This window comes from Scophthalmus maximus, chromosome 1 (assembly GCF_022379125.1).
Source record: "Scophthalmus maximus strain ysfricsl-2021 chromosome 1, ASM2237912v1, whole genome shotgun sequence".
NCBI classification, from domain to species: Eukaryota; Metazoa; Chordata; class Actinopteri; order Pleuronectiformes; family Scophthalmidae; genus Scophthalmus; species Scophthalmus maximus.
In genome coordinates, this window is record NC_061515.1 from 26337432 (window position 1) to 26360000 (window position 22569).

At 43.1% G+C, this 22569-nt stretch overlaps 1 protein-coding gene and 1 long non-coding RNA gene across 3 annotated transcripts in view; one reads left to right on the forward strand and one right to left on the reverse strand.

Moving 5' to 3' along the window:
• Positions 1-22569, forward strand: part of adam19a (ADAM metallopeptidase domain 19a) — a 160170-nt gene that overhangs the window by 128897 nt on the left and 8704 nt on the right. For both annotated transcript variants that reach the window (XM_035637076.2, XM_035637084.2), the window contains 5 exons: positions 1357-1465; positions 4409-4613; positions 15440-15517; positions 20336-20444; positions 21126-21267. In XM_035637076.2, the coding sequence (XP_035492969.2) occupies positions 1357-1465; positions 4409-4613; positions 15440-15517; positions 20336-20444; positions 21126-21267 (643 nt within the window). The remainder of the gene's footprint in view (positions 1-1356; positions 1466-4408; positions 4614-15439; positions 15518-20335; positions 20445-21125; positions 21268-22569) is intronic.
• Positions 14536-22569, reverse strand: part of LOC118312498 — a 28735-nt gene continuing 20701 nt past the window's right edge. The window contains exons 3-4 of the long non-coding RNA XR_004794235.2: positions 14767-14996; positions 14536-14658 (exon numbers count right to left, since the gene is read on the reverse strand). This is a non-coding gene — a long non-coding RNA (uncharacterized LOC118312498). The remainder of the gene's footprint in view (positions 14659-14766; positions 14997-22569) is intronic.

The following is a 22569-nucleotide window of genomic DNA, read 5'->3' on the forward strand; positions in this document are numbered from 1 at the left end:
TGTCACATTGTTGTGATATTAGGCCTTTTTTTTTAACAATCTGAACTCGTGTTTTGGGTGTAATGTACAATAAACCAATCCGAGTGACATCTCCAATTCCCACCTTGCATCATGGTGGACTGCTAATATAGTGGTGCATTTGCCAGGTGAGAGAGAACACTTCTCTGTAGAGGAAATAGTTTCACGTTGTGAACAAGCAGACCATCTGTGTGTGACAAGCACAGTGTACATTGGAAGTAAAGTAACTATCTAAATATCTATCTATCTACATGGTTTTAACACCTGCCTGTGCAGGAGCAATGATAATTGTACCTTCAAATAACTGAAATGCTGTGCCACTGACATATGACCAGGTTTTTAGGTCAATCATCTTATCTGTTTCTGCTGCCTCAAGATTGATATTGATATAAGTTCCCCCAGCAGTTTAGGCCTACGGCAGCATAGGAAAGAAATGGGCGGCTGTGGCTCAGGCGGTAGAGTCGTTCGTCCACCAACCCCCAAAAGTCGACGGTTGGATCCCAGCTTCCGCCAGTCCACACGCCCATGTGTCCTTGGGCAAGACACTTAACCCTAAATTGCCTCTGGCGGCTCTTCCGGCAGTGTATGAATGTGTATGAGCGTGATAGGAAAAAAACCGTTGTAAATAGCAGCGCTGTATGAATGTGTGTGAATGTGACCTTCCTGTAAAGCGCTTTGAGCGATCTATATGACCAGAAAAGCTCTTACTGTAAGATATATCAAAGAGGAAGGTTTGAAGTATTTAAATGTAGAGGGGGGGGGCTGCCTCCCTGAAACAAACTGGGACCTGGTTCCAGAGGAGAGGAACCTGGTGGCTGAAGAGAACCAAAAAATAGTCCTGAGTTTACAGAGCAAAGCGATCTATTGGGATAATATGGTACTGTGATGCTTTGTAATATATGATGGAGCTTGATTATTAAGGGCTTTGTAGGTGAGGAGCAGGATTTGGAATTCTCCAAACAAGCATGTCCCAACATTTCTGACTGTTCCTAAAAGCTTCTTTTCTGAAAGAAGGTTTCCACTGTGTAAGTGGTGAATATTTATATAGCGCTTTTCTAGTCTTATTGACAACTCAAAGTGCTTGACGGTACAAGTCCCATTCACCCATTCACTAACACACATGCATACAGCCGCCCATGTGCGCGTGGCAAGCGCTGTGATCTTTCTCGATCATCTCTGCAGTACACGAGCAGGTGGTTCTCTGTTGCCACGAGCGCTGTGAGTCAGGGTGGAACCGTTTGTTGGCCGAAGAGGAGGTCGCTGCTGACATTGTTTGCAGCAACATTACCAGTGAAGAGCGCGAGTCCAGGCGACTGATGGCATATGTCGTGTTTCCAGGAGCTCGGCCCGCCCACGACGCCTGCTTTGAGGATGTCAATGCAGCAGGCAACGCTTTTGGAAACTGTGGGAAAAATGAACATGGCAACTACATGAAGTGTGAGAAAAGGTAAGAAATGCTGGTGATAGTAACACATCATAGCGCACACGCACACAATAAAGCAACACCGGTTTCTCTATAAATGGGTAGATAATAGTCTTATAGAAAAGGCAACACGTTCTTTATGTATTCCTCACGGAATGCATACCTGGCAACCCATGACAGAAATCTGCCAGGAAAAGAAAAACACAGGAAATATAATCAAAATAAAACAAAAATACTCATTGTCTCTTTATGTATACTAAGTGTCCCATAATTTGGACAGACCCCACCTGAGCTAAATGGAGAGTAAATATTGGTCTTACATTCATCAGATGGAGACTAAATGGCTCCAAATGAATGCTAATGTTCCTGAATGTGTAACTAGGCAACTGCATATCAACTTGTAAGGTCTTACTCTGTCATGGATTTAAGATAATTTTTTCTGTTAGTGTACACAAAATATTGAAATGCAGCTTTAATTAGAAGATGATAAAACTCCTGCTTTGTTACTATCACAGTTGACTCCTGGAGTCAATGTGTTCCTATGAACATTTGTTTCTTTCCAGATCTCTGCTGCTGTGAGCAAGTTTGCTCACACGGCTGAGTTGAGTGTTTCATCACACAAACGAGCACACACACACACACACACACACACAGGCCCTACATACACTGTCAACACAGGTCTCCCAGAAACAGTTTCCATGGAAAAGTGCCAGAGCTAATTAATGGAGCCAAATTAACGATTTCGCTATGTAAATGAGCTCATGGATTAAGGTGGCTGACGGCTGCCTTGTATGATCCACCGCTGCCCTAATCTATCATGAAGTCCCACAGGAGTCATTAGGGTGTTTTCTGGCCACAGCGTGTCACAGAGCTGAGTAGAGGATATGTAAATGCAAATTCTCCCTGTTTTTAAGGCGTGACTAATCTACACACAGCTGCTATCTGCCCATCATTCAATAATCCCCCTAACTGGTTTTCCTCAGACACACCGTGTGTGTGTGTGTGTGTGTGTGTGTGTGTGTGTGTGTGTGTGTGTGTGTGTGTACCAGTGTGAATCTGCGTATTAGCCAGTATTAATCAGCAAGATGAAGATGCTGGCAAAAGTATAATGTATTATGACTCTTTCCTCCCGAAGCCTCACACCTGCGCTATGTGAAATCACTACAATATAGAAATTCAGATTTTAAATGTTTAATAATTCTACACGTGTCATATATTATCTTAATTATCTTATCTTTAAGTCCTGGTGGTGTTTATTATATTTGGAACGACATGAAGGGGAGGTTTCACACTTCCCACACAAACTTTCTCACAAAAAAAAATCATAAAATCTCTCATGCCGTAATAGACTGGAATGTTTAAAATAAAAAAACAATGCTGTGATAAATGTAATGGAACAAAACAAATCCAGAATTCCTCTTACTGTGTAAACAGGTGATTTCTTCCATAGTGTTTTGGAAACATGAATGTATGAAGGCTTGTGCAACCCCTTTTTACTCTCACATGCACCTTAAGTCTTTCACGTATGATTTAATACTTATATATGCATTGCATTCATACATAAACCCATTCACGCCACACATACATATGTATGTAATAGTATTAAATGTGGGTCGACAGTGGTAGCAGGCCGGTCCGTGGCAGTGTCCCCTGGGTCCAGGCTCTGTTTGTGATTCCCCTGAAACCAGTTCCGACGCTGAGTCTGTCCACCGGCAGGAAGAGAGATTTGTTTGTTTGCTGCAGAGCATTGGCAGATCATTTTCCCTGAGCTGGTGAATCTGAAATCAGCTGCTCTGGTCATGTGAACCGCCTGAGGCAGAGGGAGGGTGACGTGCTGCCCAACGACCAATCAGTTGTCGTGGGCCGCGTCACCTCGACGTGTTAGTTGGTTGGTGTAAGTTATATTTTTGAAGTGCACGCTAGGTTTTGTACCTATGGCGTTGTTCCGACATAGTAAATTTTATAAATTTTTCGTAGCCAAGAGTTCCATTTACAGCCCACATAGCAGATCTGGGATTGTTATTAAAACGGTTCTCTAGGGTTCCGTCATTTGTAAAGCCTTCTCCTATTTTCACCTGGAAGGAATTAAATATATGTTTGAATTACACCACAACATACAAAAAATTGTGACTGACCAATAACATATGAAAAAGTTATGCTCAATCATGAACAAATATTAAAACTATTTGGGGAATTTTATGTTATTACAGAGGATATTGGTGGCTACATGTGTATTATATAATCACAGCAGAAACCCACTGGTTTTGATTATATTTTATCCATAAATGAATAAAACTTAGGTGAAGAGCAGTAGTTTTTTAAATGCTCTCTCTCTTTCTCTCTCCTTTCTGGTGACAAGTCTTCACTTTTCTGACCTCTCATCAATGATGGATTATTATTTTTATGGATGGTTATTAACAAGAAAGAAAAGGCAGCGCGTGCACACACATGCCTGCATGCCGCAGCGGTCCAGTCGGGTAAAGCATCATGCACAGGTGAGGTAAGAGTTACGTCTGATGAAAGAGTCAAACGCATTCCTGCATTCCTATGTCGTCGTTGGTCGAGTTGACTGTTCAGGCCTAGACGACCCCCACGCCACCGGGAAATGTCCTGGTGCTCCTGACAGGCTGTCCGCCACTGATCAGCTGCTTTTTCTTTAGATTTACGAGTCCTCCCCTGAGACATGTCTGGATTTTGAAGTCCCTGAATCATTGCCTTACAATGGAGTAACTCGTTTTCTAGCGCTCACGATATTACGTTTACTGGGAGTGTGATATGATGACGTCATATTGGAGGGGACTGAGCTCTGCTCAGACGGGCTCCGGCCCATTTAACCCTTACTGATAGATATTGGTAAACAGATATTTGGTTTTGTCCCTGATCCCATATGACTAGAGCAGTTGCTCCACCGACTTGCCATTCAGAAGTAAAGGCTAAATATTTGTGTGTGCCTCTGTTGTTGCCCAGCGATGCCAAGTGCGGTAAGATCCAGTGCCACAGTGCTGCCAAGAAGCCCAAAGGCACCAACGCTGTTTCCATCGACACCACCATCAGGACCGATGGCATCGAGGTGAAGTGCCGTGGCACCTACGTCTACAGCACCCAGGATGGCCAGGGCGACCTGCCTGACCCCGGCCTCGTCATGACCGGCACCAAGTGTGCAGAAGGCAAGGTTGGTCTACAATGGGCTGGGCCACAGGGGGAGCCAAAAGAATCAGTCAATCAGGTGATGCGATTGATAAAGTTATAGCTGTCATACGCATGTCATAGTTCCAAAACAAAGTTGGATCAAATCATCAACAAAGGAACAGAAACTCAGTTACCTCAGTCATACACAGGCATGTATTTCTCAGTGGGCGAGAAGGCGTTTTTTTCTGCGTCTCACGACGGAGTGTTCATGAGGTTAACAGGGTTTTTGATCAGCACCCACACTTGGCTCAACAAATGTGTCTGGCCACGTGCCGAGAACATGCACCTCTGCCTGGCGCTTTAAGCTGGGCTGCAAGAGAGTGCCGGGAGAGAGAGAGGCTGCCTCCGCAACAAATTTCAAAGGATTTAAAGCTGTGTTCTGAAGCCAGACAACAAATGCCAGAGCAGTGTCTCTACCCTTTCGGTCTGGATATTGATTTAGTATATCTTTACTTTTGTTAGCTTACCACTTTTTTCTTTTTTTTTTTTACTGTGGTGCTGTTTGTATTGGTAACCATCTCAAGGGTGAGGAAACAATCAAAGAAATGTTCTTGAAGTGATGGAATAAAGTGTGATTACATGCACCATTTCATGTTCTGACGTGTGAGAGAGAGAAGAGAGCGCTGCACAAAGCTCTACAGTTATGCAACGGCATAAAACACTAAGTTAGAGACCTTTTATGTTGTGTAAAGACATTCCATTATGAATCTGAAGCGGGACAAATGAAGTATACATAGTGTATATATAGAATATACACTGTGCACGCGTGGTGAGCATCGCCCCTCCGATGCTTTTCATTACTTGCCGCAAATGGATGAAAGAGTGCGGAAAGAACATCCTTTATTCTATCATCTGAAGATAAATCATCAGCCATTGTTCCCATTGCTATTTGGCACTAATATTCTCCTGCTGAAGAAACGATTTGGTTTTAAATCAGCACACTGTGTAAATAGCTAAATGTCAGTAGGAGGAGCACTGTTCTGTGTCAGGTGATTGTCTGACATTCCCATGCTAAATTCAGATGCGGAATGGAGTAAAATTCTCCCAAGCAATTCCATTTGCAGAAACACACATAATTCATACAAAATAAGAGCTGAATTATGCATGTGCAATGCCTATACATATAAAAATGCACACACACTGAGTAATATATGCCCTCACCTCCTTTCCTCCGGCAAATTTCTATTTCTCTGTCTATATTGCTTTTCCTCTGCAGCACATTCCAGCCACTTCAATTCCACCTCAGCTATTGTGCGGGCCGCACTGAAAGGACTGAATAGCGCCGCATGACTAATATATTATAAATAGGCACCAGAAAATATTGTCTGCCATCCACCAAGATGAATTTTGAGTCATCATTTTGAACTGGCCTTTCCTCAGCCGTAAATGTACTAAGCCGCCGCTTCTAATCACACGGTCACACATTCACTGACACTAAATTGATTTCCCATGCTAACAATAGCAACAACAGGCAAAGCAGGAGATACAGTACCAGCTATTATTAGCACCAACACAGCTCAGTGATGGAGTGCTACATTGAAGAAAAAAAAAAAAAAAAAAGTGCTCAATTATGACCTGCAGCAGCAAGAGAAGCCTGCATCAACACTTCAACAGACACATTTTACTGCAGTTGTACTGTGATGTGTTAAAGTCTTTTATATTTATATATATATTTTGCACTTTTCAACCGTTGCTACTTTGTCACTTCAGGAGGTTGTGCGGTTAAATCTTGTTGTTTTTTTCCCAGTTGTTAAACCATAACCCAGATTACATTGAGTCACGCTGTTTTTTAATTGGGGGTTAGGGTTAAAGGGCCAGAGAGAGATAGAGTGAAGAGAAAGAGAGATGTCCCTTACTAAAACGAAGGTACACACGACAGGGTCACCCATCTCTACAGCTACAACTCTGACCACAATACTGATGTCATGTCAAATAAGACAAAACATCTTTCTATTTTTTAACCAACATGGAAAACCCAGTGCAACAATTTGACAATTTGTCCTCTTGACTGTCTGATGTTGATGAGAACAACACCACCTTCAGTGTGAAAGATGGTGGTCGAGCGGTAAGACGCGAGGCTCTGGTGCGAGAGACCCAGGGTTCAAGACTGAGAGCGGACTCAAACATGAACGAACGAGAAACACGGACCTCGAGAATCCTCAAGTGCACGGCGTTCACGCCAATGGGCAGGAGAAAACAGTGGCTGCGGTCATTGTGAAGAGATATTCACTTAAAGAGATGCTCTACAACACTCGGAGCACCGTTGGATGCACTGGTTGGTGTGGTGAGAAAAAAAGGGGTAAAAAAATAATAATTAAAAAAATACAAATATAAATAAAAGTATACATTAATGAATTAAATAATAATAAAAAAATACAAATATAAAATGAATGAATAAAGCATGAATTAAATACAAACCAAAAAATTCAATTTTATTAAAATATACAAAAAAATGAAAAACATCAGTTAATAAAATGAAAAACACCCCCAAAAACCCATTTTTTGCAAAAAACACTAAAAACCTATCCCATGGCACTGCAATGATTTGTCTTGAACAGGGATCGAACTGTCAACCTTTCACTTTCAAGGTAGTGCCTTTGCCGCTGCGCCACCAGACCACAAATACAAAATTGGTTTTACTTCTATTTACCAAATGACCTGACTTGACCCAGTTAAAAAAAAAAATACACTTAAAAGTACATTACAAGACAAGGACAGACACTAATCTACATATGCTTAAAGGCACAAATTTAAAAAATATATATCATATTACAAGCCATTACTTTCTCATGTACATTTTTTTCTTTTTTTAAAAAGATCTGTGTAAAGTTTCAGGCCTTTTAGGTTTAGTATCATTCCGCTCAAATTATGGTAAAGATATTGAAAATGAAAAGCAGGAGAATTGAAGAATCAGAGGTGGAGGGATGGAGGGGACTCACTGGTAAAGACGGATGAACTGAGGATGAGGGTTGACGGGGTCCAGGGGTCCGTAGATCATGTGCAAGACAAGACGGAGGAGAGAGGGTCACAGTGGAGGAGTGATACACAGGTAAAGGTCTTACAGGGTCCATGATTAAATAACACATGTAAAGTAACACAGTTAAGATGTGGTCTCATGAAGGGACATATGTGATGTACCAAACGGATTCATAACTTCATCAATTTAAATGTTTCCTGATTTCCTTTTCTTTGTGTGAGGCTGTACTATATACTGTACTATATTATCACGTTTTTTCACATGTTATGCCATGCTATACTATGACTTTTTTTTTTCACATTTCACATATACTATGTCGTTTTTTGTCAGTGTTGCTGCTGGCCTGGTGTTACTTTGACTACTTTAAGTATATTTAAAGGCAATTAATGACTTATTGTGTAGGTGGTTCTTTTATTTGAGTAAACTTCGGTGTGTTTGTTTGTGTCTGACTTCCTCCACCACTGAACAACGAGCTCCAGGTGTGTTTATCTCCTGATGCTCGCCAGGCTGAAGCACAAGTAGCGAACACATGGAGCAGGTTTTCTCCTTCAGACGCATGGAGCAGGCATCAAATTTGGTGTGTGCCACAGCCCGTTGCCGTGATGACGTGGCTAAGACGTGGTGATCTTCGAGCCTTCGCCGTGAAACAGGCGGTTGCTCCCGATCCGAGGCACAGGATGTTGCTCCACGACGTGGGACGTTCCTCTGCCTTGCACGTCACCCGTGCAGGCGTGTGCGAGGGCCCTGCTCACAGCTGCCCGTCGCTGAGATCACATGTAATCGCCACTCAGCTCCCCCTAGTGGTCGACGGCACTTGCAGCTGACGTTGAAACGTGTCACTGATCGGAGGACGAGTCGAGAGGTTTCTGATTCAACCTTCTTCGAACTGGCTCATCACTGGGTCGAATTGTGAAACTGTTAATCAATGAACAGACGGTAGATCAATAACTGCTGCTGCGTCGTCGCTCGTCTTGAACACAAACAGAGATACCGCAACCGGAAGAATTACCAAAATTTGATAAAAAAACAACAACAGAATAAACAGTCATTTCTGGTATGTTCCTGGTTTGTTTGGACAGTTAAAGACTTGATGTCTCAGAAACAAACTTCACCCCTGTGGACTCCCGGTTACGCTCCGTGTCGCCCGCCCCCTTCATTGCCTATAGATTCAGTTGGAATCCTCCACTTCCTGTTTGCCAGTCGTCACTTCCGCACGGAGCCGGCGAACCCGGAACAAATATTTGGTGAGAACACCTTTCAACTTTGAATGTGTCGGTGCTGCTCTTTCACTGTTCACATGTGTCTGAAGGTGAAAACCTGCTCCATGTGTCTGAAGGTGAAAACCTGCTCCATGTGTTTGAAGGTGAAAACCTGCTCCATGTGTCTGAAGGTGAAAACCTGCTCCATGTGTCTGAAGGAGAAAACCTGCTCCATGTGTTTGAAGGTGAAAACCTGCTCCATGTGTTTGAAGGTGAAAACCTGCTCCATGTGTTTGAAGGTGAAAACCTGCTCCATGTGTTTGAAGGTGAAAACCTGCTCCATGTGTTTGAAGGTGAAAACCTGCTCCATGTGTCTGAAGGTGAAAACCTGCTCCATGTGTTTGAAGGTGAAAACCTGCTCCATGTGTTTGAAGGTGAAAACCTGCTCCATGTGTCTGAAGGTGAAAACCTGCTCCATGTGTTTGAAGGTGAAAACCTGCTCCATGTGTTTGAAGGTGAAAACCTGCTCCATGTGTCTGAAGGTGAAAACCTGCTCCATGTGTTTGAAGGTGAAAACCGGCTCCATGTGTTCGCTACTTGTGCTTCAGCCTGACGAGCATCAGGAGATAAACACACCTGGAGCTCGTTGTTCAGTGGTGGAGGAAGTCAGACACAAACAAACACACTGAAGTTTTTAATAAGTCATTATATACTTTTAAATACACTTAAAGTATTCAAAGTAACACGAGGCCAGCGGCAACACAAGACTGTTACGAGTGAATGTGTTACCTGTCTGCTGGTGTTGGATCAGTGGACTAATCCAGCTGTCCTCTTGAGTGATTTTGGCAAAATGATATAGTAAAAAATAAACATATAATGCAATGAATGATAAAAATGTAGTGGAGTAGAAAGTATATCTCCTCAAGTGAAGTAAAGATACATGAAAACTGTACAGTAACACAGTAAATGTACTGATTAATGGATACACTTGTGTCTGGTGCAGTGATGTCAAAAACACAACGTCTTAACTGATGTGTGGATTATGCCCAGCAAGTCATTTATTTTGTGCACATTTGGGCTTTTTTTGTTTATAGTAAGGCCAAAAAACGACATAGTATATGTGAAATGTGAAAAAAAAATGTCATAGTATAGTATGGCATAAAATGTGAAATAGGTGATAATATAGTATAGTATATAGTACAGCCTCACACAAAGAAAAGGAAATCAGGAAACATTTAAATTGATGAAGTTATGAATCTGTTTGGTACATCACATATGTCCCTTCATGAGACCACATCTTAACTGTGTTACTTTACATGTGTTATTTAATCATGGACCCTGTAAGACCTTTACCTGTGTATCACTCCTCCACTGTGACCCTCTCTCCTCCGTCTTATCTTGCACATGATCTACGGACCCCTGGACCCCGTCAACCCTCATCCTCAGTTCATCCGTCTTTACCAGTGAGTCCCCTCCATCCCTCCACCTCTGATTCTTAAATTCTCCTGTTCAGATGATCCATTATACAATTCTCCTGCTTTTCATTTTCAATAAATTTACCAAAATTTGAGCGGAATGATACTAAACCTAAAAGGCCTGAACCTTACACAGATCTTTTAAAAAAAAGAAAAAAATGTACATGAGAAAGTAATGGCTTGTAATATGATATATATTTTTTAAATTTGTGCCTTTAAGCTTATGCAGATTAGTGTCTGTCCTTGTCTTGTAATGTACTTTTAGGGGTATTTTTCTATTCTTTTTTTTTAACTGGGTCAAGTCAGGTCATTTGGTAAATAGAAGTAAAACCAATTTTATATGTGTAGTCTGGTGGCGCAGCGGCAAAGGCACTACCCTGAAAGTGAAAGGTTGACAGTTCGATCCCTGTTCAAGACAGATCATGGCAGTGCCATGGGATAGATTTTTTGTGGTTTTAGCAAAAAATGGCTTTCTGGGGGTGTTTTGTGGTTTTTTAACTGATGTTTTTCATTTTTTTGTATATTTTAATAAAATTGTGTTTTATTTGTATGTTTTCATTTTTATGTAATTCATTAATGTTTTAATTAGTCATTATTTTTATATTTGTATTTTTTTTTCATTATTAATTATTATTTTGTTTGTTATTTTTTTTACCCCTCATCGCACAACACACCGTCACTGTCCCCACGCCAACCAGTGCGTCCAACCAGTGTATCCAACGTTTCTCCGATGCTTGTCGGGAATTTCACGAGAGCATTCCTTCACATTGACAGCAGACATTATTGTCTCCCGCTTTCCTCTATCCATTGACAGGAAATGCCATGCACTCGAGGAAATTCCAGGTCCGTGTTTCAATCACAGGATCTCGTTCGTGTTTGAGTGTCTTGCAGAGCACATGATCTACGGATCTCGTTCGTTCATGTTTGAGTCCACACTCAGTCTTGAACTCTGGGTCTCTCGCACCAGAGCCTCGCGTCCTACCACTCGACCACCATCTTTCATGCAGATGGTTGTTGAGTTTGTTCTCATGAACATCAGACATTCAACAGGACAAATTGTAAAATTGTAAAAGGCGGGAGTTGAACCATGGACCTTAATATGTCCATACCTGTATCATTGCCTCTACGCCACAGAAGGAACACATATGTCTTAGTTTTTCTCAACAATGAAGCAGCAGCAGACATTTAAGAGGACAAATTGCAAAAGGTGAGAATTGAACCATGGACCTTTGTATGTCGGTATCTGTATCATTGCCTCTACGCCACTGGATGATTGCATTTGTTCAATTTTTTTCTCATCAATGAAGCAGCAGCAGACATCTTAGAGGACCAATTGTAAAAATGTTAAACTTAATATGTCCATACCTGTATCATTGCCTCTACGCCACAATTTAAAATGTGTTCTAGGTTGTTCCCATCAAAGTACGGTTAGGGTTAGTTTTCAGTCAACTTGTTTGTGTTTTTTGGGATTTATGTAAATGAAAACACTGCCACAAAGTTTCTGTTCATAAGTTTAAATGTATGTTTTGTTTTCAACCAAATCACAAAAGTGGTGAGTCTTGATCTGTCAACCTTTCACATGTGAGCCTAAAGTTTTACCACTTGACCAGCATCTTATTCAAGAAACTCAGGCCCAGTTTTTTTTGCATTTAAGTAGCTGTTGGCTTTCGAGCAGACGAGCTGCTAAAGTTTTCAGTCAACTTGTATGTGTTTTGTAAGACTTATGTAAATGAAAACACTGCCACAAAGTTTCTGTTCAACAACTTTACTCAGAAATAAGTTTAAATGTATGTTTTGCTTTCAACCAAATCATAAAAATGGTGACTTTTGATCTGTCAACCTTTCACATGTGAGCCTAAAATCTTACCACTTCACCAGCGTCTCACTCAGGAACCTCACTCCCAGTGTTGTCACATTTAACCTGCTGTTGGCTTTCGCGAGGACGAACTGCTAAAGTTCTCAGTCAATTCACCAGATAGTTGGTGCTCTGATCGAAATGGAGCCAGCTTCTCACTACAGAGTGTTAACAAAAGAACCTTTCTCTCAGTTGGCACCCGGACAAGTGGGTGCCAGCTTTGATGACCCCAGATAAGATTCAAGATTCAGATTCAAGAGAACTTTATTTATCCCCAGGGGGTAATTAAGGTAAGGCACGTGGAGCAGACAAACAATGACAAAAAACAAAAACCAGAAAGGACTAAGAATAAATAGATACATTTGTATGAACAGAATAAAAACAAAAAACAAAATAAAAAAACAACAAATATGTGCCAAGAATGTACAAGTTAAACAAAGTGCAAATGGGCAATGAGGTAGATAGATACATGTATACATACGGAGTGCAAATGTGACCAAATATTGTCGGCAAGTTCGAAGCAAAGTCCACGTTTATATGGAGTGGTATGTGCAAATGTAAGTTGTGTGGGCATGGGGGGCAGTATGAGTGTGTGTGGAATGTGTGTGTGTGTGTGTGTGTTGGGGGGGGCCCTGGGCACAAAGGTCGCCCTTCTCCTCCGTGTCCTGCAGGCACAGAGAAGAAGGGCGACCCGGTGGGAGCCACGCAAACGACGAGACGAGGGCGTGTGAAGGGTCCTGCGTGATCCGGTTGGCTAAGCTGCATGTTAAATGTTCACACGCAGCAGACAGAGGCCTGAGGGGTCAATCCAAGGATCTTGGAACGTGCAGTGGCAGTCCCCTGCGGGCGGTTTCTGCTCTGGAGGCTGGTTGAGCGGAACCAGCAGGTGATGGACGAGGCGATGGCGCTCTCAATGAAGGAGTAGTAAAAACGTCCGGAGGGTGATCTTGCTTTACTCCAGTGGAGCTGAGCTTCCTTAGGAGGCACTGCCTCTGGGGACATTTCCTGAGAATCTCCTCGGTGTTGGAGGAGAATTTCAGCGAACTGTCAAAGATGGCACCCAGGTACTTGTCCTCCTCCCCCGGCTCAACAGGCTCTCCGTGGATTATGGTGGTCACTGCTGTAGGCAGCAGTGAGGACGGGCAAAGCAGAGGGAGACAGTTAGAGGAAATGCTACAGGAGTTGTGATTTAATCTATCCTTTCCTCCACAAACGATCTGACCAGGAGTCCTCTGACCCCTTGTACATTAGGCCCCCTGAGCCCTAACCCAGTCGTTGCAAGTAATAGGTGATTATAAAATACGTCATATCCACGTTATGTGGAAATTAACAACACGTAAGCCTTTGGTTTGATCTTGTATAACAGCCAGGGCAACAGACGCCATTATGATGACCTACGTTGATGAAAATAAACCCAACAAATCGATGTTTTTGTGCCTTACTTGTCTTCATGTTCGTAGATATTGAGTCCCAGGGCGTCCACGCCCAGCCACAGCTGTGTGCCCTTCTTGTTTTTGATCTCAAAGTAGTTGACGCCATACATCTCCAAGTCCTGGGCGATTTTAAGATACTCCATCATCGAGTCCTCTCTAAAAGAAAAAAAAAGTGGAAACGCGGCAGGGTGTTGAAAGATTTAAAATCACACATTTTTAAAAGAAACACAACAGAGCTGCAAAGGAGAAATTGATCTACAATCTAATTACATATTCCAAGTTAAGCTTTTGTGCAGCCCTCTACAGAAAGTAACTGCACATTTGTCTCTCTCAAGAGGTTTCAAGGAAAGTTTGATAAGCACCTGAGCATTCCTCTGTGTTCTTCGTGCCAAGTCTGTATCCGGTCCTCCCACTGCTCCTTGGTCAGCTTGTGTTGCTCAAGGACTCTGCACAAAAACACACAGACAATGAAATGACTTTCACCTGAAGGAATGTCGATCGGCACAGAATTGTTTCCTCTGGAGGAAATCATACAAGATCCTTACAGGGAACGAGACGCATTCCAGATTCAACAGATCGAGTGAGTGTGTGTGTGTGTGTGTGTGTGTGTGTATGTGTGCGTGTGCGTGTGGAAACAGAACGACATGTACCACAGTCGGCGGCAGTTTGGTCAATAATGTTCACAGCGGAGCCATAAATGTGCGGCATGTTTAATATGTGTACCTCTGAGGCAGCAGTCGGTCGTGGGTAAGGTAGCCTGACTTGTGGACGTCTTTGTTGTAGTCTCCGTACTTGGCCTGGACAGAGTATGATGCCAGTAACACAGCCGTTTCTGGGGGACAGTAGTTCTCATCGTTCAGGATGTTTTCCTTCACCTGAAAGAGAGGGAGGGAGGAAAAGGAGTCATTTAATGTGTTCAACACTCTGCCTAACTTTCAAATTAGAATCAGTGAAGTGTGTTGTTACCTGCAGAAAGAAGAGTCTCTGGGTGATCTCCTGGATTAGCTCCTCTGAAACATCCTCGGGGAAGAATTTGGCTCTGAACTTGAACTGCAGCGGGTTCTCTTTCTTCACATCCTGCTGGGTCACCTGAAAAACAAACGCGAATTGTAATTGACAAGGTTTTTGGATCAGCTAAAAAACGGTATATTTTGCTGGTTCTGACAAAGGAAGAGAATGAAGTAAAGTCAGACTGACCTTCTTATTGAGTTTGAGCCACTGGGTTATTTCTACTCATGATGGAGGATTGTGTGGCACAGGTGAGAGTCTCCCCTCCAAAATTATGAGTTGAAAATGTTGGTGAATATTTCTGCGTGTTTAAGGTTACGTCTGAGACATTTCAAACATTGATTCAGCAATGTCTTCCTTTGGATTTCCAACTTGAATCCCAGTTGTTAACGCCTCCACCTCTCCTCCGCTTCACACAGCTGAAATGCAAAAAAACCAAAATTTTTTCAAAAGTATCTCAGCCCCTTTGTACCTGTAGTCCTCAAACTCTACGCCACTCAGTCTACTGCTGCCTGGTCCCAGACCGCACATCCGAACGTGTGTCCTAACACTGTAAGGATGATTCACAAAGGTCCTTCATAAAGTGACGCATCGCACCAGCATTAATTGTAAGTGGAGATCCAACATATCCATATTTGGTGAAATGAAATCCCAATATATGAAAGTACAGGTTTTGGAAGCGATTTAAAACAGGATAGTGATTCTGAATGGCCAATCTCCTCAGGCAGCCAGGTTGTTCCCAAGCCCAAGGGCACTGGCAGCAGGCCGATCAAAGTCTGTGTATATGCTTGTGTGTGTGTGTGTGTGTGTGTGTGTGTAATCTCTATAACAGTATGTGATCATTCTGCTTGTGTTGCCACAGGTGTGCAGAGACCGCCGGTGCCAAAATGCCTCTTTCACTGAGCTGGAGACCTGCATCGCACGCTGTCACAGCAACGGGGTATTCACACACACACACACACACACACACACACACACACACACACACACATTCACAAGCATACAGAGTCATGCGGCAGACTCAACTCACTCGCCTGGGCAAGGCTCCCTAATCTTATTGTCACACTGTGTCCTTGGGCAAAGGTAGCGCTCTGCAGCGCTGTCACCAAGGCTGTCGTGAAAAGGCAGCGAAATAGATGGCTGGAATACAACAGCAACTGAAGTGACAAACTATTTATTGGAGCAGTACAAGCAAGCCCGAGGCAGATAAGGAAGAAAATACATAGTTTATGAGTCGGTAACTGAGCTCTGGAGTGTTTGGGGCTCAAACACTTGTTACTTGGAAACAAGATGGGGATGTGGATAGGGGTTCTTTATCAGTTACCTCTGACTTTGACCTCTGAAGTTACTGTCTGAAGTTGAGACAGTGTGTCTGGCACTGACCCATGGACTGATCGCCGAAAGGAACTTAATCAAATCAAAGCGAAACATAAATAAGAGGATGCCATAGTGATTTCCCATCAGCATTTGAAGCTAGCGCCAAGAAAGACATAAATCATCCCGGAGAATCTGGGCTGGAGAAAGGTGCAGAGCATTACAGGTTTAATGTATGGACAGATGTGCATACAACGCTGTAAAAAAGATATCCCATCGTTGAGCCGACACCAAAGGAAATTCAGATGGTGATCTGTCCTCCTTTTCCAGTAATATACAAAGGGTCTCCTGAGAGCAGTCAGCGAGCCGTGAGCTGGACCTTTTCAGTTTTACAACTCCGACCTCTGTTATGACCTTAACATCCTGTTGGATAAACACTGCAGGCAAAGTTTATGGCCACTGACTGATGTCACACTCTAAAGTGTCATCGATAAAGCCTCCGCGTCACAGTCAATTGTGTTTTCTGGAGCTCGTGTACCAATAAAGGAGAAGGAGCAAAAGGGTCGGGCCATCGTTCATTGTAGTTTCTTCGCCAGTTCCCCTTCCCACTGCTAACCCCGCTGTTTCCCTGGGGCGGGTGTTGGAAGGTTTGCTGCCTCCAAGCTTCCTCTGGGACTGGGCCACCAGCAACCAGTAGTAGTCAACCAGTAGTAGTCAACCAGTCGCAGTCAACCAGTAGTAGTCAACCAGTCGTAGTCAACCAGTAGTAATCAACCAGTCGTAGTCAACCAGTCGTAGTCAACCAGTCGTAGTCAACCAGTCGCAGTCAACCAGTAGTAGTCAACCAGTCGTAGTCAACCAGTAGTAGTCAACCAGTAGTAGTCAACCAGTCGCAGTCAACCAGTAGTAGTCAACCAGTAGTAGTCAACCAGTAGTAGTCAACCAGTCGCAGTCAACCAGTAGTAGTCAACCAGAAGCAGTCAACCAGTAGTAGTCAACCAGGAGTAGTCAACCAGTAGTAGTCAACCAGTAGTCAACCAGTCGTAGTCAACCAGTAGTAGTCAACCAGTCGTAGTCAACCAGTAGTAGTCAACCAGTAGTAGTCAACCAGTCGCAGTCAACCAGTAGTAGTCAACCAGAAGCAGTCAACCAGTAGTAGTCAACCAGGAGTAGTCAACCAGTAGTAGTCAACCAGTAGTCAACCAGTAGTAGTCAACCAGTAGTCAACCAGTAGCAGTCAACCAGTCATAGTCAACCAGTCGTAGTCAACCAGTAGTAGTCAACCAGTAGTAGTCATTCCCCTCGCGGCAGAGTCGACAATAACAAGGTCCCAACGACTTTTGTCGAGGACTTCTTCCCGCCACCTTCACCTATCTAACCGATGAACGGGACAGTGTAGGTCCCCCTGTGTATCAGTCGCTAGCTGGCAAAATTTATAGTACTGTAACTGCAAGAGAATCCAAAATTCCAAAAAGCATTATGATTGGACGGGTCATCTAACAGTTGAAGGACTTTTTCAGAATGTGAAAAAGACTTACTTTACTATATTTTTGATATAACAAGAGATAAACTAAATTTAGAACAGAGACACAGGATCACAACTGGGAAAACATATTTTTCCTTTGGCCCTGGTGCCTTTAACTGTGCTCTTGAAGCTCGTGAACCCAGAACCTTCTTGCTGTGAGGCGAAAGTGCCAACCGCTACACCACCGTGCCGCCCTGCTGGAGACTTAGCGTGCTGAATTATATGTTATATTTTAGTGGTGTTGTGTTTAAAGTCCAGGTCAAGGGTTTCATTTCACACAGCTTTCTCTTTTTTTTATCTTCATATGATGTCGCTTTTTTAATATTCCATTCAAAAATGGCATAAGTAATATTTGCGAAGAAACCCCACCAGGCCTTCTGGATCTGAAATAAGGAGAGGAGGGAGGGAAAGAGGGAAAGGAGCGATGAAAATCAGCAAACAACTGAGCGCCCTTCACGTCGACCGAGTGCTAATGGTGTATATAGCCATGTTAATCACCGATAGGATAATTACATCTGGATGTAATTGAAGCATGGCGGTATTTTCTCCTCCATTTAGAGGTGGCGAATTACACAAGTTGTCTGGAGATATTAATCAAGTTTAAAAGCTAATCTCTAGATAAAAGTTTAAGTTCAAGACAAGTCAATTAAAAACTCTAAAAGGTAATTTACTGCCAAATGCAGTGAAGCGAAAGGGGGGGGGGGGGTTCCAATTCCGGTCTCAAAGGAGGCCTGCTACTTATTCAGAGGTCTGGTTTGGGTGAAACATAATCTATTCTTAGTCACTGGACCAAAATGATTATTCTTTTTCCCGCCCTATGTTTGCGAAAAACAAAGTTTTGTCTGTGACTTTGGCATGGTGGATAGGTTTAAATGCTACAATCCCATGAGCCTCCGCTGCCCTTGCCATGGAGAGAAAGTCAGTGAAGGAGAGCGGTACACTGCAGCATAGTCCTTGATGTGACCTTGAATTAAAAAAACACATTGTCTTTTCAGCTTTTACAACACTGCCGTCTTAAGCTTCCGCCCACCAGCATTAGCAATTAGGCTAAATGCATATATAGGCAGAAATGCAGGAGCCTGCAGGAATAGATGGAACAAGGACACAGAAAGCACGACAAAGGAAGGACACAATTCAGGTGAAAGATCAATGGCCTCGCTCACACAATCAGAAGCAAAATACAAAAGTGCATTGTCCTACTGAGACCCAGCCCGTTCACTTGTGTCCTCTGTAGTAGACATTGTGTTCACATGCATCTCCTCTTACCCTTTTGAGCTACTCTATCAATCCCTGTTGAATCTTAAAGAGGACATCCTGGGCTTTGCAGTGAGGTTTCTTGTGAAAGGCTGGAATGCCGGGAACTCCCTCTTCCTTTTCATCCAAAAAGGATGACATAGCAGTTCACACAGTTTTGGGAAAGAGGAGATGTAAGTCAAATATTGTTTATCTATGGGTTTTTTTTAAATTATCATAATCATATATGTTCTTGTTTATTAACATATTAGGAATGGTATATTTCGTTCTAAAGGCAGTTCAATTATTTTTGTTTTGAAAAAATAGCCCTTTTACAAAAGTCAATTATAGTGGACACCATGCAGGACCATCTTAATGTTCTTAATGTACATATGCCTGAACTGAGGCAGAGAGGATTCTTATCAGATAATTGAGGGAGATTCAGATTTGGAGCTGTCAGATGATGAGAGGGATGAATATTAGTTTGAACCCAGCATAGGAGGAGAAGAAGAAGAAGAAGAAGCAGTAGGCTCAGATGAGCAGACAGAGACAGACAGACAGACAGAGACAGACAGACAGGCAGAGACAGAGAGACAGACAGACAGACAGGGACAGACAGACAGAGACAGACAGAGACAGACAGAGACCGACAGAGACCGACAGACAGAGACAGAGAGACAGACAGGGAGAGACAGAGACCGACAGACAGGGAGAGACAGACAGGGAGAGACAGACAGAGACAGACAGACAGAGACAGACAGGCAGAGACAGACAGGGAGAGACAGACAGAGACAGACAGGCAGAGACAGACAGGGAGAGACAGACAGACAGACAGACAGACAGAGACAGACAGGGAGAGACAGACAGACAGACAGAGACAGACAGGGACAGACAGACAGACAGGGAGAGACAGACAGAGACAGACAGGCAGAGACAGACAGACAGAGACAGACAGACAGAGACAGACAGGGACAAGCATTGTCGTTTGACACCAGGAGTAGCATGTATGTTTTATCATGTTCAGGATAATATATTTCGTTCCAGAAATTATCCACCATTGATTTTCATGGAAATGAAATACTACATAACTTGTTCAGTTTTAATACAACGACAACTTGTTCAGTTTTAATAGAAAATATATTAACATCCTTGTAATCAACTAGCAAATGAAACAATACAGTTTAGATTTTCCAAGTAGAATCTATTCTTGGTTTAATATCACTCTACGGCCATAATATGTTCATGTTTTTATCTTCTAAATTTGGCTGTCTTTTCACACTAATGGTCCCGTGGTCCACTACAGTAGACATTCTGTAAAATAAAAACCTCAAATATAATTTCATAAAGTCTAAATTGTACGACTTTTTTAAAAACTAAATAGATAGGAAATCACCAATAAAGAAAAATTGGAAGACACCTTTGCAAATTGGAGCTATCGCTCCTGATAGTATCAGTGTTTTGCGGTCTGTTAGGTTTACAGTATGAGGTGAATATTAAGGCAAAAAGGAAAAATGGAAAATCCCATTGAAACACACAGTGGCAGTGTGTCGTGAACAAGACGTTCGTGTGTCTAATTGGACTGCTACACCTCCAGGCACATGAATACCGAGTTTGAGAGCAGCAAATCACATTAACTGTGTGTGTGTGTGTGTGTGTGTGTGTGTGTGTGTGTGTGTGTGTGTGCAGGTGTGTAACAGCAACGGGAACTGCCATTGTAATCGTGGCTGGGCACCACCTTTCTGTGAGAAGCAAGGCCTCGGAGGAAGTGTGGACAGTGGACCAATCCAGTACGACAGTGAGTTCACACACACACACACACACACACACACACACGAGTGTCCTCCAAGCGGCCAATTTAGCTCCACACCAATGACAATAGGTTCATGTGTGCAATCATATTGCAGCCTCTCTGTTTCAGATTTTCTAAACTGTTGTTTCCTCACTGACACACTCGAGACCAGAGACAGCAGTAACGTCATTCATTCCTGTTCCTTCCTGTTAAACAGACGGACAGTGACTTTGTCCAATCAGCGACAACCCCCCTTTTCCAGGACAAGTAAATGTTTTCAGCTGTCTGGTTGTGTTCTTCTCTTCTGCTCTTGTGTTTTGTGATCTGTCACCGTGGTCACCTATGTTGCCGCTGTGGATGGAGGGCGAAGGTGGTGAAAATTTAAAAACATGCTTTTTTCAAATTCCCCCACGATCCCACATGTGGCCTCGGTGAGAGCGCTGAGGAGTTGGGTTCTACTGTACACGTCTCACTCTGCCTGGGACATCGGCGGGGGAGTGGAGGAGCGTTGACAGTAGTGGGAGGCTTGCACAAATTAGAAACCGGATTCAAATCATAAAGACTGAAATATAAAGTAGCTGGTTCACAGATGATTATCTCTACACCGATACAATGGTACATGACGGATGAGTGTACATGTAACCCCGGTCTGTGTGTGTGTGTGTGTGTGTGTGTGTGTGTCCACAGGTCAGGTTGGGCTGGTGGTGGGGCTGCTGTTTGCCTTCCTTGTGGTCCTGCCTGCAGTGCTGCTGCTCTTCTACTGCTATAGGATCAAGACTTCCTACTTCCACAAGTGGCATTCCCAGAGAGACAAGAACAAGAGCAACAAGTATGACCCGTCTGTCTGTCTGTCTGACTGTCTGCCTCTGTCTGTCTTTCTGTGTTTTTCTCTGTCTCTCTGCCTATCTCTTTTTCTGCCTGACTGGAATTATATCTACAACAAAAAGGGAAAGCTCAGAATTAACTGGAAATTGAATTAAATGCAAAATTGTTCATTTCTATCATCTCACTTATTTTTTCACATTTCTGGTAATCCAATTCGAGCCCAGAGCCAGACCCGTAAGCCCAAGATGTATTTGTTTCTTTTCCTCCCTGACATACTGTCAGGCCAATGCAACACTTGTGTGCTGAAGACTGGCGCAGTCAGACAGAGAAATAAATTACACTTGAAAAAAATAAACTGGCATGTTTTGTCTGAGAAAAAACAAGCCATTCGAAGACACCCACTTGGGCTCTGGCAAAGAGTGATATGAGGTATTTTCTGGGGGATTTTCAAAAAAATTGTTTACAGACCTATACACCAAATGAATTGAAGGAGAAAATGTGTGGCAGGGAAATTAATAATAGGATTCATTTTTTGTTTCTTCGCCACACAAGATATACTGTTCACGACATGAAACAAATTGGTTTTGCTGGAAAACACCAATGCACTGCTATACAGTGGAGTCTCAACTGACGCTCACAAGATATGGACTCCAGAAATGTAGGAGTGAGGAGATTAACCCTGCGTCAAAGGAAGAAAGGGAGGGATGGAAATAGGGGTTGGACAAGAAGGAAGAATGGAAAATATGGCCGCATGATAAATTAATAAAAAAAGGTAATTAATGGAGGATGAAATAAATCAGAGAGGGGTCTGGGGAGGAAGCGTTGAATTACACATTGGCGCGTTTGCCAGCACTCCCAGCGGATCGACGTGCACAACAGAACTTTCCATCTCCACATCAGCATTAATGGCAGCGTCTTGTGCTGCAGCTCACCTCCATCATGTGTGAAGTGCCTTGAGGCGATGTATGTTGTGATCTGGCGCTACACAGATCAAAATTGAATTGAATCGAGTTGAATCACAGCCTCCCTTCATGGGCGGCTCCATGTACCGCGGCAGCACAGACAGCCTCGCCATAACGCCGGCTGAGTTAGGGCCCCTGAAAATACTCCACGTCCGTCGTCCACGGTGATTTACAGAGCGGAAATGTGTCTGGAGAGGATCCGGCATTACAGCAGTGTTTTTAAAGACCCTGACCTTCCAAATGAAGACAGAGAAAGGCTAAATACCGGGGACGTTGAGCCTCGGCAGGGTTTTATGGTAACTGCTGCTAAAGGGACACGACTGATATGGAAAACTGAGCAGCTA